General features: G+C 39.6%; 2 protein-coding genes across 3 annotated transcripts in view; one reads left to right on the top strand and one right to left on the bottom strand.

Annotated features, from left to right (window-relative positions):
• Positions 1 to 1,302: 1,302 nt before the first annotated feature.
• Positions 1,303 to 3,652, top strand: LOC143422111 (zinc metalloproteinase nas-13). Its single transcript, XM_076892519.1, has 4 exons — positions 1,303 to 1,672; positions 1,871 to 2,176; positions 2,689 to 2,822; positions 3,545 to 3,652. Exons 1-4 carry the CDS (start codon positions 1,303 to 1,305, stop codon positions 3,650 to 3,652), a joined length of 918 nt encoding a protein of 305 aa, XP_076748634.1.
• Positions 3,653 to 11,647: 7,995 nt separating this feature from the next.
• The window catches only part of LOC143422306 (glucose dehydrogenase [FAD, quinone]), a 29,845-nt gene continuing 24,158 nt past the window's right edge, over positions 11,648 to 17,334 (bottom strand). For both annotated transcript variants that reach the window (XM_076892870.1, XM_076892871.1), the window contains exons 6-8: positions 16,678 to 16,908; positions 13,923 to 14,250; positions 11,648 to 12,020 (exon numbers count right to left, since the gene is read on the bottom strand). In XM_076892870.1, coding sequence (XP_076748985.1) covers positions 11,708 to 12,020; positions 13,923 to 14,250; positions 16,678 to 16,908 — 872 coding nt within the window. In that variant the 3' untranslated portion in view covers positions 11,648 to 11,707. The remainder of the gene's footprint in view (positions 12,021 to 13,922; positions 14,251 to 16,677; positions 16,909 to 17,334) is intronic.

Raw genomic sequence — 17,334 nt, 5'->3', positions numbered from 1 at the left:
AGCCGGTGGCTGGGTAAATTTCGAAGGAGGAGTTCATTACCGACCTTCGAGGTTCACAGTCATCGCTGCGAAGAGACGCGGCAAGGTCCTTAGAAAATATCGAGTACCAACGATAGGAGGGATCTGTCCAGCGCGATTTGCATCTGAATAAAGTGCGAAGGAGGATGTTAATTCCGATCGGTGTGAAAGACCGTTTCGGAACGTCGTATAAATAATAACTCGCTACTTTAAGTCGCGATGGTAGCCGTCAAGACTTTTTTTTTTATCCAACAAGCAGCTTCTCTTCCGCGTCTGTAAATATTCCTGGTCTTTTATTAGATCCAAATTGAATCGTTCGTGTTATTTATAAATTGAAATCAATTCGTTGGCGTGCCACGATCTACGTTTCGTAATAGAAAATAAAAGAGCGCATCGAATCCCTTACCTTTATTTCCTGCCTTCGAAACGTTCAAGTATCGTCGATAGAATTGTAGTAAGATTTTTGTATACACTTTGCACGGCTGTTGTCCACCTAAAATATACAACAAAGTAATTATTACAGCGTTAAGCTCATCCTTCGCGAATTTTGATCGTCGTAAACAACCAAATTAATTTAGCCATTCGATATCATCCTTACGACACTCTTGATGTCCAAAGGAATATTTTCGTGTACTTCTAAAAACTGTTGTTCACCTAAAATATACAACAAAGTAATTATTACAGCGCTAAGTTTATCCTTCGCGAACCCTGATCGTCGTAAACAACCAAATTAATTTAGCCATTCGATATCATCCTTACGACACTCTTGATGTCCAAAGGAATATTTTCGTGTACTCCTAAAAACTGTTGTTCACCTAAAATATACAACAAAGTAATTATTACAGCGTTAAGCTCATCCTTCGCGAACCTCGATCGTCGTAAACAACCAAATTAATTTAGCCATTCGATATCATCCTTACGACACTCTTGATGTCCAAAGGACGCATAAAAAAATCATCGCTTATGAATCAATGAAATATTATTTACTACCTCGTTGGAGCCGTTCATCCTCGCGCTACTCCTCCACGATCCTTATCCCGTGCGTCGAAACACGTTGCTCGTCGCGCCGTGGGAGCCTTCGGGGAATCCAGTCGACAAATCTTGACTTCCTGTTACCCAAAGTCCACGGTTATCAGCGACCGTCCCCGATCGCTTCCGCATCGAGCGGAAACGCGGAGCAGATCCGGGGGTGGGGTCTCTCGGGTGCGTGTATATAAAATCGCGAAGAACCGACGGTTTTTCGTCAGTGGAATCGCATCGAACAACAGCTGGGCTCCCTTTCGAATGTCCTTTTCTTCCAACAAGATAATCATGAACCGCTACGTCGTTTGCTCGTTCGCGTTCGTTCTGCTTGCTTCGACGTCCGCTTGGCCGTTCCGTCGTCGAGACGTCCTGGACAACTCGGTGGACAGTCCTAACAGCGTGATCGGTCATCTGCAGCATTTTGGCGCGATGCTGTATCGCGTCCCGGACAACGAGACTGGGGCGCTCGTGGCGAACTGGCACGAGGGATGGGACCGTAATCCGGAAGAGCTTGGTAACTACGCTGAGGGTGACATCCTGTTTCCGCCTCAGCTCGAGAAGAACGGTCTGAAAGCGGAGTCTGCTAGGTGGCCTGGTGGCGTGATACCCTATATGATCAGTCCTTATTTTAGTAAGTGGTATTGTATCACCTTGCATCTCTTATATCAATGGCAAACAATGGTCTGTGGCACTCTACAAATTCTTGTTCTATCTTTTTACCTTCGTATACTATGTCATAACGACTTAATAAATTGTCGTATCTCGACGACATTTTCTCTTAATCGCCAATAGCTGAAGTTCATTGAATTCGTTTGAATTTGAATGACAGATGCACAGCAGAAAAGCCTGATATTAGAAGCCATGGACGATTACCATAAGTACACGTGCATTAAGTTCAAGCCGTACGCCGGCGAGGAAAGTGATTACATCAGGATCACTGCTGGTAACAGCGGCTGTTGGAGCAGCGTGGGAAGGATCGGTGGTCGGCAAGACGTGAATCTGCAGGTCCCAGGGTGCTTGGTGAGAAAGGGCACGGTGATACACGAATTGATGCACGCCGTTGGATTTCTGCACGAACAGAGTAGATACGAGCGCGATGAGTACGTCACGATTCAATGGAACAACATTTTAAGTGGTAAGTGGCCTTATATATTAAACAAATAAAAGAATACCTTGGAACAACCAATATAAATACTGTGCTTGATATCGATTACACATTTTGTATCTTCCATTAAACTCTTTTCTACTTCTTTTTACCCTGTGTTTTAGTTTATAAGTGGCATTTGTACATACATTCAATTGATTTAAATTTAATCAATTAAATTTAGTGAAAAGCACTACGGCAGCGATAAGTAGTACGAAATGTGATTGAGTAACGTACCTCAGGGGTTGTTACAGGTTCTTCCACTTGTACTCATTCTGTACGTGCTCTAAAATCGTCAAAGCACGCGTGTATTTAATTAAGAAATTGTTGTGGCTTAAATTTAGTGAAAAACACTATAGCAGAGATAAATAGTACGAAATGTGATTGAGTGACGTACCTCAGGGGTTGTTACAGGTTCTTCCTCTTGTACTCGTTCTGTACGTGCTCTAAAATCGTCAAAGCACGCGTGCATTTAATTAAGAAATTGTTGTGGCTTGTTTCAGGCCACGCTGGGAATTTTGAGAAAGCCTCGAAGGAAACCACCGACGCGTTCGGTGTCGGATACGATTATGGCAGCGTAATGCATTACTCCGCGAACGCGTTTTCCAGGAACGGACAGCCCACCATAGTGGCAAAAGTGAGTAATTTAGCAAGCCAAGACCATCAAGGTCTGTAGCTTTCTACGCCCAGATGATTTTCTAGGGAGATCTCGTATATTTTCAAGTGTCCGCTAATAACATTATGATTTATTCCGGTGTCGCGTTACGTCTGATCGTTGCTCGACGTTTTTAACGAGACAATATTTCTTCTCGATGAACTCGTAAGTCTATTTTGTATTCATGGACTTATAGGTGAAGAGGGGCACGATACCTTGATTCGTAAAAGTAAACGATTGCTTGGTATTAATGTTATTAGAGAAATACTTGCTTAAATTAAGGTATCAGAATTCGATGGAGCAAGAAAATGTTAATTGTAAAGGGGAAATTGGTTGTTACATTTAAAACGAGACAGTCTTTTTAAATTTCACGCGAAACGAATATTTTGGTTCTATTTAAAATAATGTAAACAGTTAGTTGTCGCGCATTGCACTTTTTACGAGACGTTCAATACTTTAAGGACGTATTCGTCTCGCGACCTCGCAAGATTTTTTCCTCTTATTATTCACCGGATTCTGAATACCTTGCGAGACAAAAGGAAATTGTGAATGGTCGTTTCGCGTTTCTGCTCGTTCCTGTAATCATGGGGGAAAGATATTATCACACATCACGAAAATGCGCGCGTTACACCCACGTATCCATGTCCTGTGGTTATCCGTAGGAACCAGGCGGCCTTCTAAGTTTTATTGGCGAAATATTCCAGGGTGCGTCGAAGGTTCAACTGGGTCAGAGAGAAGGATTCAGCAAGAGGGACATACAGAAGATACGAAAGATGTATAAATGCAGCAAGCGCAGACGAAGCAGCTATTGATCACTGGCAACTCGTTCGACTGGGCTCAGTGAGGCCCTTTCGCGAGCTTTTATCGAAACGGATCGAGGAGAATCATGAATCTAGTCCCCTACAATTAAACGTGCATTACCTTACTTTTAAACTGCACCTTACTCTTAAGTAGCTCTAGCTCGATGAACGAATGAAACTGTAATCGGTCTTGGAAACGATATTGACGACCAGGCGGTTCTCGAATTCTGATAGAAGCCTGCATTTAATGGTTTTGTATAATATTTTTATGAATAAATGCATCTTTTAAACTAATTTGTTGCTCCGTTCTCCTATTTTCTTTTTGCATATCGGATAGAATGTTTGTTTTACAAGAGAAGAAAGCTTGTATGCAGGTAAGCATTCAACGTTTGCACATTTTGCAATTATCTTGCTGGCCTTCTCGTTGATGAAATATTCTAGGGTAAGACTAAACGAGAACTGGGTCACAGAGATAAATCAGTAAATGCGAACATTCGAAAGACGTATAAACGAACGCCAGCTGAGGCAGGTACCAGTGCTTGCACGCGTCACTAGCGGCAAGTCTGCAGCAATTTGTTTAACAAATTTGCATTAAATTCGCTTCGTTATATTTCTCTTTCAATACGGTTTACGTAACCTTCGTGAACAGCGGGAAATTGTGTCAATTATTCGGGATACGTGTCAAACGTGAAGTTATCTAAGTGGTATGTTTAAGTACATTTTAAAGTAAATGATAGGTATAGATAGCAAATCATTTAAGGCCACTTTGGCAAGAGTTAACATTCCTCTCGCTTGACTCATCCTTTTTCGTTTACACAGTATCGAAACGAATTGTGTTTTCATTTCGAGATTCCTGTTCAAATGTGACGTTAGTGATCGTTATTAAATTAAGTCTCAAGGAACTCAGAAGGTGTTCACTTTTTTATCGAACGCAATTGGCCTCGTCCGCTTAGAATCGAGCCTGCTGCAAGTTTATGGACCAAGACAAATGTTTGTTCTGCGAGATTTGCATGCGAGTGAAGAGCATTATGAAATCTTAATCTGAGATTATGTTCCGTGTATGGAAGACGGTATGTTAATAGCATATTTCGCTGTACCAATGACGCACTCTGTATGTAACGCGGCAGTGTTAACGATCCCAACTTTTCCACGTTAGACAATTAGTGTCGAGCGCAGACGAAGCAGCTATTGATCACTGGCAACTCGTTCGACCAAGCTTAGAGGCCCTTTCGCCCACTTTTATTTACGATATTCTTAGCAACAACATTGTAATTAATTAATATCTGTAACTATTGTAATACACTTACAATATATAAAAGCAGTAAGTGAATATTGACATTTTACCGCGTTACATCGAAAGAGTTTTATCGCTAAGTGTCTTCGATTGCTTCCAAGCGGAAGCATCTGTTCAATGGAGAAGACACCAACACCTATTCTAACAAAAGCAAGAACTTGACGTTTTGTCAGTATCTTACGTTTACCAGACACATTTTCTGTCAAGTGTTTCAGTTTTTGCAAAAAAACCCCCAACTTTAAACGTTGCCAATATGAATTTCCAACCCTGACTCACGATTTATTATTATTTTTATTGGTTTCCTTTTTAGGGTTGCACTTCTTGTTACTTTATTGTAAATCGTTTAAATTTTCATTCGAAATGTTGTTTACGATATTACTACTCGCTTTTATATACAGGATGATTCACTATTCTGTGAGAAATTTTTACAGCTGATACTACACTTCAAAAGCAACAAAAAAGTTTATATAAACCTAGGTCCAATTTGCAAAAATGGCAGAGAAAATTGGGGTTTTTGTTTTTTTCAGAGAAACAGCTGTTCCACTCATATTATTGATTGCTTCTTCCAAACCATCATCCAAACGTTTCGCTCCAGTATGTATGTTTACAAGAAGTTACATCAAAAACTTCACTTCTAACCCCTGAAAATTCTTTGCCATTTTTACAAATTGGACCTGGGTTTATGTGAACTTTTTTGTTGCTTTTCAGGTCTAGTATCAGCTGTAAAAATTTATCACACGAGTAGTGAATCACCCTCTATATTTCACATCTATTGCCTTCTTCTCATCTCAATTACAGAAGTTTAGAGTACTGCTGATTAAATAATGAAACTCCTGTATTTTCATTGAGTAGAAAGAGTCAGATAACTTATATCTCCCGCTTTGGGGATTAGAGAGAGAAAGATATATAAGAAAGCTATAGGAAAGAGTGAGACAGATATTACTTACCTTACTTTAGAACCCCTGGCGCTATCTTTGCAAAAAGTGCTCAAACTGGTCGCACACAATTATCGACAGCGAAGTGAACTACTGAAGAACTACTAGCACCATCTCTTGGAGGGATGCTGAAACTAGGTCGGTAATTAGTTTCACTACCCTCCGCAGAGATGGCGCTAGTAGTTCTTCAGTAGTTCACTTCGCTGTCGATAATTGTGTGCGACCAGTTTGAGCACTTTTTACAGAGATGGCGCCAAGGGTCTTTCAGTAGGGTTGGTATCATCTGTCTCACTCTTTCTCATAACTTTCTTATATATCTTTCTCTCTCTTACCTCTAAAGCGGGAGGTATAATTTATCTGACTCTTTCTCTTCAATGAAAATTATAGAATTTCTTTATTTAATCGGCAGTACTGTAAAATTCTGTAATTAAGATGAGAGAGGGAAGCAAAGGGCAGGAAAGAAAAGCGAAAATAAAGTCAGGAAGGCAATAGATGTGTAATGTACATGGTGATTCACTACTCGTGTGACAAATTTTTACAGATGATATTAGACTTCAAAATCAACAAAAAAGTTCACATAAACTTAGGTTCGATTTGCAAAAATATGCAGAGAATTTTCTGTAGAACCCTAGAGGGGTGAGTAGTGGAGTCTTTGATGTAGCTTCTTGTAGGCATGCATATTGGAGCGAAACAGTAGGAAGCTTGAACTGGAAAGTCCACAATTGCACAGAGAAAGATGGTTTTTTCAGTGGTTTTGGCAAGCAGGGGGTATGGCTATGGCCAGAAATATTATACTTAAGAAACCATACTTGTCACTGATAAGAGTTCTACAGGGGTGAGGAAATCTCTGACTTGGGCCAGGGTGCAGAGAGTATTGGGTCTCTTAAGTGACAGGAATGGCTCACATACGGACACTGTGGAGTTGCACCACGTTCTATTTCCATTTAGTAAAATTGGTAATAAAATTGGTCGTTACAAATTTCTATGCAAAGCCGTCTTTAGGGTTAAAAATTAAATTAACCCTTTGAGTGCTATGAACGCATATATAGTTCACCTGCAGTTTTCACCATTTCACACAAAATTTCTTTGCTTCCGTGCGGCGGAATAAAAAACTGATTATATCATCAGAAAGCTTAGTAAATAAGGAAGTTCTTGTCAAATTTACTGCCCTCCACGGCTAAAATTAATTACCTAAATAGAAGATCAAAGTTTTCGCAATTTATAAATTATGCGTCCTGAGATAAGTTTAAACTGTTATTACTGCACCTGTTTTCGAGTTTCAGGGTAAAATAGGGACTGTTATAATAGAAAATTTATTACTCTTTTCAATATTTGTCATTTTCTTGTGTGACATACGATTTGAAAGATGCAATCAATAATACAACCAAACCTATTATTTCTCTGACAAAAACAAAAATCCCAATTTTCCCTGCCATTTTTGCAAATCGAATCTAGGTCTATTTGAACGTTCTTGTCGCGTTTAAGATAAAAGTATCAGCTGTAAAAATTTGTCACACGAGTAGTGAATCACCCTGTATATTCGACGTCTGCGCTACCATCGTGGGAACAGATTGATATTGGAAACGGAGTTCGCGATTCCGACGATCCAACGCCTCACCTCCGGCATCTGGAAGAATTTTTATATGACCTTCCGGGCAACGGGACCGGGAGACGGGTGGCGTAGCGGCACGGGAACGTGTCCACCAATCCAGAAGAGTTGGGATCTCACGCAGAAGGTGACATCCTATTTCCACTAGGAAATTGGAGGGAATGGTTCGAGGGCGAATTCTGCTCGATGGCTCGATGGCGTCATGCCTTATCTCATCAGCCCCTATTTCAGTATGTTCTTTACGTTATTGCGTTCGAACTGCACATGCTGTATAAAATAAAATAAAAAAAGCGAAAGGTATATAAAATTAGTCAATATTTTCGAAAAATCTTACACTGCAAAATGCTTACGTCTTACGTATTTATGATCGTTTTGCTTCTTTGCATTAGGTTTTGTATTTCATAGTCGGATACGTATATATGCCGAGGAAGGTATACAAAGTTAGTTAACATTTTTGAAAAATCTTTGACTAAGAAATGCTTACGCCTTATGTACTTATGATCGTTTTGCTTCTTTGTATTAGGTTTTGTATTAGGTTTTTTGTCGATCGTATATCGAGAGATGTTTGAGTATTTAGGTTTTGATTCGATTATTTTTGTCAAGCGATTTTTCTGATAGTACTTTTTCTCTACGATGGAAATTATAGTTTTTCCAGAGACGCAGACTTTGTGTCTCGAAGCCTGTAACGTAGACGACACTGGACCGCCCTCAGCAGGAAATGTTTCGTGCTCTTTATGATGGTTATGTAACGACAGTTAATTAGATGCCTGAGAAGTAACCATTTTTCATCTTTATGCAAGAATGAGCACGTGTCATGGTAAATTGGATTTATGGTTTTAAACAGCGGTTCCTCGTCTCTCTTTAATCAAAACGGTTGCACAAGCATGGAACTCTTCATTTCTCAAGAAAATATAGTTTCTGAAAAATGATTAAAAATATCACTCGTATCATTCTTATCATTTCATTTTTAGATCGAGTACCATTTCAAGATGTCCCTTTGTAGCTTCAAAATCAAATATAATCGTCGATACCAGAACAGAGACACAGAAATATCTTTCAACCCTAGCTGATCTTCAAAGCTAGTTAATTCTGATAATCGCACTAATCACCATCGCGAACGAACGTGTCCAATTAACCTGGAATGACGCTCGTTGAAGGAATTAGCAGAAAATGGATGCGTATCGGAGTCATAGGTCGCTTTTACAGATATAGAGTAACGGAGATTGATTTAGGAGGCAATGAACGATTACTACAAGCACGCGTGTATCAGATTCAAGCGGTACCAGGGCAAGGAGGGTGACTATATCAGAATCAGCTGATTACTGAAGTACTGTGGTAGCGCGAGATGACTAAGTGGTTCTTAGAAAGGGAACCTACAAGTGGTACACTGTGCGAGGTTTAAAAGACACTATGATCTATGAATTAATGCACTTACGGGATTTTTATGAACTGAGTTTGTATACGTGAATGTTATCAAAAGTCTACGTGAATAAACTGTTATCAGAAAACATTGAATTCATCGAGTGATTTGAAATACGAACAAGTTAAAGTTATTAGTTTATTGCTGCCAAATGTTCGTTTAATGGAATCGTTGTGCGAGCAGGAAACACAGAAAATGAATCTGTTCACTCGTGATACTTTCATCTGTTTAAAATGGTAACGTTACACAATTCTGTAAGCAGTTAAACCGTACGCAGCAAATCTTTAGTTACATCTTAGAGTTCCATTTGAGGTGTATTTGCTGACCCAACAATAAGACACGGTTCTACCGTAGGTTGCGAGAGTAACTTTGAGAAACATCCGAACGAGAACGGCATTGGCATTGGCCACGATTACGGAGGCGTGATGCATTATTCATCTTATGCATTTTCGAAGAACGACAAACCGACCATAATGGTCGAACTGAGTGCTTGATTTCCATTCCCCGTGCCCGATGTTTTTCTTCTATCGATCTGGCTGCGTTATTTTTATAGGATTTCAAATCGTACGAAAAACATTCCTTATATCGATCCACGTAAACGTGTAACGCGAATGTGTTAATACAAAAATATGTAGAGTTATGAGAAATAAAATTGTCGATGAAATATCAACTTTTGCAAATACAGTCGGTATTTCTGACTAAAAGAAGAAATCGACACAAGATTTTCTGGATGCATAGAGCAATCATCGCTCATTGATCGTATCTTTCAGTGTTACAGATGCCAAATAGTTAACTGATGAATTAAATCAACGAGATGGACTTTCAGAAAACCAGGAAAATGTGCAAATGCGACCGCATCGATTAATTTGACTCTGGTTGGCGTTCGAAATTCTGATGTTTGGGAACTTTACTCCAAGCTAATTTATTGAAACTCTGACACGGTTCGAAATCGATCGAATTAATCTCACCTCTGGTTTCGAGATACCTCTTGGTAGGTTTCCTAATTTTCGATTAAATTTGTGACGAAAATTTTTATATGCTAATAAATATATAGATCGCAGTGTATAACGTTACACACGGTTATTACAATATTTGTAGAAGCTTTCGAGTATACGCCGTGTCTTAATAGAAAATTGATCTGATCGTTTCGCAAGCATTGCAGCTAGCTCACCAAGGCATCGAGTAACACATTGATATCATCCATAAAGTGGGTCAGTGCCTGGCATAAATCGGTATCAATATGTAATTCGACACTTAGGTGAAGTTACTTGTAATGTTTGCAAAATATTGCGATTATATTTTCATAAAGATACGAGCTACCAACTCTCTGCTAACATTGACAACGCAGTGAAAACTTAAGACTCATTCTATCACAAACATCTTAATTACAGTTCCAACTCTTTTAGCTGTACGTACTTACCAGCATCCTGTTCTCTGTCTTTCGCCTGTCTGTCGATCTTTGTGCTTATTTCGAACTTACTCTCCCTTAATTGTATAGATACTAAGTAGTTTTCGTCATAGTTTTTAGATTATCATAGTCACTACCAGAGTGCAGAATCTGTGTCAAAATAAAAACCTCTAAAGTCTCTTAATGAGTGTTGTATTTGATCCTTATCACTTTGTTGAACTCAGAATCCAACAACGTAGTGTCTTAATGATTTTAAAGCTTTTGGTGGCACACGTGGGTTAATAGTTGAGGGGCTGCAAGGTGCACAGTGTCGCATAAGGGGTGAGAATCGTTTGACACAGTCTAGACAGTCGAAAGCTGTATAAGTTCACTGTTTCTGTACAGTTTAATTTCAATCAATGTTAATATTGCAATTTTGAATTATTTCAAGATGTAAGATTGGACATATCTATTGGAATTACTCTTTATTCTAAAAATTGAAGTTATTCGTACTAATTCTATGAATTACAGTAACTCGTAAAGTCTATATACTAAATTTACTATTGTAAATGTAATACTCCTTATTTTTACGTAAACATTTTATTCTTCTCTACTTTTAATCATTTGTTTGCTCCCATTTTTATTTCGAAAATTATGTACGATATTTTAAAGCTTGGAATACGAAATTACGATCAACGCGAGGGGAAGGAAAGAACTCTCTATGAGAATACAAAACTTTCTACACGAAAATGCTGAAAGCCAATTAACGAACGTAACACTTATCATAGTAAACTACATTTACGATTAAAGTATATATTTGATATTATTGCTGAACTATTTACAGTAGTTCGCACCCTTTTCCTGAACAAAAAGGGCTCAAAGCCGAGGTAGCTGCCGACTATAATGGAATAATTTTCAACAATCACCGATGATCCAAAATTCTTTCAATTTTTCCTATAATTTTAGTCAAACAAATCTCGATTCATTTTTCAATTTCTCTCACGATAAATATTCCACAGGAATTATTCACGTTCAGATGCGCACAGCGCTACCTTAGCTTCCCTAGTCGAGCTGCTGAAAGAAATTTGTAATAGAATTCACATATAATTTTTACATATAAAACATATCAATTCTCTTCTCAATACAACAGTATCCCTAACATTAAACATCACGTGTCAACTACAAAAAAAAAAGCTACTTCTTTCCCAAACAATTAACGAGAGCACCACTGTAAATGAAGAAACCGATCGTTCGTAGCCCTGAAAGGTATCGCGAATAAAAAATAAAAAGTATCTTCGACCCCGTTTCGAATCGACTCGACGCGTCAGTTTGGATGTTGAACGGATTGGCGGTAAAATTAAAAATTTCTTTCAGTGCGCCCCGTCGCTTCTGAGGAAGTTCCTTTTCACGAGAAAACCTCGTTCAGCTGATCCAAGTCCTCCTGATGAAGTCCGCGGCACGTTCGCCGATCATGATGGCTGGCGCGTTCGTGTTACCGGATACGACCCTTGGCATGATGCTGGTATCCGCCACACGGACGCCCCTCACGCCTCTGACTCGCAATTGATTGTCGACCACCGCCAGAGGGTCGTCTGGTGGGCCCATTTTGCAGGAACCAGCCTGATGGTTCTCTGGCGCCGTGTCGTGTTTCACGGCGCACTCCCAGTAAGCGTCGCAACCGAATTTCAAGTGTTCGCAGTTCTTGACCGGCGTACGGTCCAATTGGAATCCGTATCTGCGGAACGAAGATAAATGGACATTTGACGGTGTTCAAATTAATGATTCGGATGCTGTCCATTAATCTGCGCGCGTACCAGACCCATCTGCACGCTCGTCAATCCCTCCGCACCACGGAACCATATTTTCTTTCATCCACTTAGTCATTTATCAATCCATCCATCTATCCGTCCCCCTATCTACCTTTTCGTCGCTACATCCATCTGTTTGTTCTTCTGTCCGTGAATTCAGTTAACCAGTCATCCGTCCATTTGTCTGTCTGTTAGTGTATCCGTTTGGTAAGCCACCAAATGTGTCCGTCTGTTCGTTTAATTAATTGCCAATTTATCTAGCCGGTCGCTTAATCGACTATTTAACTGCTCATGGATTTATCCACCCCTATGTGTATTTAGTCGTCTATCTGTCTGCATGTCTATTCATACTTTCACTGATTTATTTATTCGTTTACCTATTTATCGTTGGATCTATAATATGTGAATAATATTGTAGAAACAAGAACGTTGCTGTTATATTTTTGTAGACATCCATGACACGCTCTACTAATTACGAAAGTAGAAGTAGGTTTTAAGGAATAGAAAAAAGATATGAAATCTCCATTTGTTCTTCTATCGCTACTTAAATGAAATTTAGCTGAATAAGAAACCTACGATAGTTATGAAACGGTATTTGATACAACGCCCCGAGGTCGTACTATTACGATTCTCCTTTCCCATTAATTCCACTAACTCTAAACATCATTAGAAGTCGAATTACACGGTTCGCTTTGATTGGAGAACGCGGTTGACCGAACAGAGCCGAAAGCGAAGTGAACAGCGGGAATCGCCATTCAACCAAATTGTAATTTACACTCTCTCTATCTCTCTTTCTGTTCATTTTGCAAGCTCGTTAAATCGCCTTGCGCGATCAAAGTTAATCGTACGATTTCCTATCAAAACTAAAATTCTGCTCCAACACTTCGAACCATTGAACCACTCTACCGATCTCTCGATTAAAAACACCCTTGGAGCCCACTGTTTCGTATTACAGCTGTTCTAAATCTTTTATCGCGTTTCAATATATAAAAAAAATATTTCGAAAATGATGCACAATTAAAAGCTAACGATTTAATGCTAGATTGTCTTTAATAAAATGAATGAATCTGTTCGAATGTTGTTGTCGTGACATCCACCAATATTTAAAAAGAGACGAAAAAATGATGCACAATCAAAAGCTAACGATTTAATGCTAGATTGTCTTTAATAAGATGAATGAATCTGTTTGTTCGAATATTATTGTCGCGACATCCACTTCAAGGATCCCTGCCTAGTTAACACATTGCTGACCAATCACGAGTTCACTCGTAATAAGCCTTTTTCCACATCTTTATTGTTTTCACGACACACTGTTGGAAATCTTGTAGTGTAATTACTTGGTCCGCATACCTCGAGTTGTGTCTCGCTTATAAGACCCGATATATTTGCAAAACTTGTGGTGTACCATTACACGTAGGTGATTGTTATACTTTTTGTCATACGAAAAAGAAAGATTGAGAGTTGAATAATAAATAAAATTTATTTAAGTTTATTTTTAAATTGTTTTACTTCCACATCCGCTTCCAAAACAATAGCCGGGTACACGAGGGAAATTTTCAGAAAAGTTGGCGGTCAGCAATGTGGTTAACACGACATGAAACAACATCGAAAGACTTCGTACGCGTGTGCACGTCTTCGTCAAGTAAGCGTCGTTTTCGCTGTGTGCACGTCTTTGTCAAGTAAGCGTCGTTTTCGCTGTGTGCACGTCTAATCAGAATATGGTGATAGTTGATCGACGATGCTGTTGACCCCCCGTTAAACGTGTTCGAGCGGAAAGAATCGATACGACGGTATAAATTACACCTGTGCGGAGAGTGCATCGTCGTTACCTGCTCAAAGCCTCGGTCTCTGACAGCTTGATACCGAATTTGATGGCTTCCACAAGGCTGGCCACGTCGTCAGGGTGGCTGAGGTACTTCGGATAGATCAATGGCTTCGAGAGGGGGTTGCTGTCCCGTAAACGAATGTAACCGCGGCTCTTCGGGTGCAGATACGTTGGAATTATGTAAATCGAACGATTCGCACCCTTCGTCTCGCCGACCATCCCCGTTTCCGCGCAGTCCGCCAGGTAGCCACCGAAAATCAGCTGAACGTCTGGATGATCGTCCTTTGGGTTCGCGTATTTCGTGTTTATCATCGCGGTTACTTCAGAAATCCCTGTCAAATAACGGAGAGCGGTTGTAAGTGTCATGGACACGTGGAATACGCAGTGTATTTGGTTATGGTTGAGTTAAAATTGAAGGGGATGATCGTAGAAGTCAAGATATGTGTAATAACAAAGTTGCGTTTGGAGTTTTAAGAGAAATGAACTTTAGAGAATGTTTAAAATATAACTATTAATTTCAATTAATATTTTCATCGTAATATAACAGATAAAAGTTCTTCTGTTAATTTCATCGTTTTGTATATTTGAAAGCTGTTGCTAATAATGTTTTAATATACACGAGGAATACGTAGTGTATTTAGTTATGGTTGAGCTAAGATGGAAGGGGATGATCGTAGAAGTCAAGATATGTGTAATAACAAAGTTGTGTTTGGAGTTTTAAGAGAAATGAATTTCAGAGAGTGTTTAAAATATATCTATTGTTTTGTGGTGTTCAGCGATTAATATTGTTAACGTTCGAATTGATTTCAATTAATTTTTTGATCCTAATATGACAGATAAGAGTTCTTCTGTTAATTCCATCGTTTCGTATATTGTAAAGCTGTTGCTAATAATGCTTTAATACATACAAGTTACTTTCGACATTCATGCGTCATGTGCGCGATTATTATTTACGAAACCGTTGTTTGCACGTATTCATTGGAATTAAAATAAACCCGTTACGTCTGACTAAAATCAATACCACTCTACTATTTCATGCATTATATTAAATTGCAATTAATCCGCGATACGTAACCCGTTCCTGTATAATCGATAATCTATCATAATTGATACACGTCCATATTCCAACAAGAATTATCGCATTATCCAGTTTCGCGAGCACAAAGTGACGCGACGCCGCTCTGTTAAACGTTAAATTTCGACAGGCCAACCGAATGCAACGCGAAATTACACAACCCGTGTTATCCAGGTTGCTCGGTTATAATTTATTGGATAAACCTATCGGCGGTGAATGCGTACGCGTGCCATCCTCCATTCACTCGAATTTTCGTGGCACCACGCGATCGTTTTAAACGTCGACGCGTGCCTCGACATCGACGGATACTTCACGGTCTCCTCGTTGCGTTGGTAATTACAGCGGTAATTAGAATCCCTTCCGGGAAGGAACATCCGCGGGAAGAAACGCTCGAGATTGGCGACAAGATTTCCAAGAGGCTGAAAAACGCCATCAACACGCATCGAGTGACCAATACTGCTGAAGCGTGGGCCAACCAAGCGCAGGTTTGAAAGTTAATTGCTCCGATTTCGCGAATTCTCGGTGAAATCGATTCGACGAGTATACAGGGTCGCAAGAAACGAGCACAACCGGAGAGAATAATTATTTTGATTTTTCCAACTGGTATAATCCATCGTGAATGATATATCATTTAGGTGTTGATCGTTGAAACGAATAACGTATCGATTTCAATGAAATTTCAGTGGATAATAAAAAATATACACGGCTCAGTGTATTACTCAAAAAATAAATTCACAGTTCAGTCTACCTTTTCCTTTTTTCTGTAAATAAATTTGTCATCCTTTAAACGAAATAAATTGTTTTTTATATAGAATGGTAAGAGAGTGAATATATGGAATGATGCTATTTGTTTTCGAGCGTTTGCTTTCGAATGCGTTTATCAATTTTCGAATTTCCAGCGGGTCTGAACGCGTTGTAATCCCAAGGGAGGTGTTGGTTAGCCGACTGATCGGTAAGGAACCACCTCGCAGCAATTTTTCGATCTGTTTCGGGTCAAACGATGCCATACAGAGCAATCGGAAACGCGGTTACGTCAGTCGCTTGATCGGCAAACACGAACGAGATCATTGTGCAACGCGCTTTCACTGGCTGCTGCATACTGGCTCTCAATTGTTTCGGATGCAATTCCCATGATTTGACGAGCTTCTGCTCTTGTTTTTTAGCTTCCGTTCGATCTCACAATCAGCGAAGCTGTACGCGGCTCGTTCGTCCTTTCGCGTAGCGACCTTTCGGGGCGAGTTGGTCGTTGCTGGCCACGCGTATTGTGCGTTTCAGTACGTGTTTCCACGTATACAAGGCTTAGTAAATGTAATTGTACGATTTGGTAAAAATGTTGGTGGAACATTTGGTTATTTCGCAGCGAATTGGATACTTTTGGTCGACTGACTATCATAGGCAATTGTTATATCCACTTAAAAGTAATAACTGCTTCAATAATTAGCTATTTGGTTCGCGTAATCTTTTTCACGAATAGCAAAAAATTAAAAGAATTGTTCGACGTATAAAATTAAAAAATTCCAAACACTAAATATTTGAATATTTATCGCAGCATGACTTTATCTTTGGAAATGTCGAAGGCTGAACTCCTCGAGGAAGTTTAAATTCGCGTAAAGCAAGATGCAAAAGAAAATGGTAAATTAACGGTACAAGAATAACGAGAGGAGGAACGTTTTCCTTTGCTCACCTGTGCCAGACATCAGGCCATCCCTGAAGAGAAGGTACTCCATGGCAGTTGCCCAGTTGAGGGGAGTCGTGTCGGTGTCATTGATAGTGAAGGCCAGCGCGTAGGCGACGTGATTGTGTAGATTTTTACCAACACCAGGTAAATCGTGGACAACAGGTACACCGACAGCGTTCAGATCCTCTCGAGGACCGACTCCGCTGCTCAGAAGTATCTGCGGGGAGTTCACGGCGCCTGGATAAAAATATGTAACAGATTTTCAGACATTGTTGCAATAAGCGACATAAATCTGTATCGAAACACGTGCGAGCGATTGTAAGATCTTGAAAACCACGTTCGTTATCAGTATAAATTTAGTAAAAGGGATCGTATGCAGAGAAAGTATTTTTAGGGGAGTTTACTGTGCCTGGATAAAAATATGTAACAGGTTTTCAGACATTGTTGCAATAAGCGACATAAATCTGTATCGAAACACGTGCGAGCGATTGTAAGATCTTGAAAACCACGTTCGTTATCAGTATAAATTTAGTAAAAGGGATAGTATGCAGAGAAAGTATTTTTAGGGGAGTTCACGGCGCCTGGATAAAAATATGTAACAGATTTTCAGACATTGTTGCAATAAGCGACATAAATCTGTATCGAAACACGCGCGAGCGACTG

The sequence above is a fragment of the Xylocopa sonorina genome, chromosome 3 (genome assembly GCF_050948175.1).
Source record: "Xylocopa sonorina isolate GNS202 chromosome 3, iyXylSono1_principal, whole genome shotgun sequence".
Classification (NCBI taxonomy): Eukaryota; Metazoa; Arthropoda; class Insecta; order Hymenoptera; family Apidae; genus Xylocopa; species Xylocopa sonorina.
The sequence above is the reverse complement of the archived record's forward strand: the minus strand, read 5'-3'. Positions and strand labels throughout refer to the sequence as shown.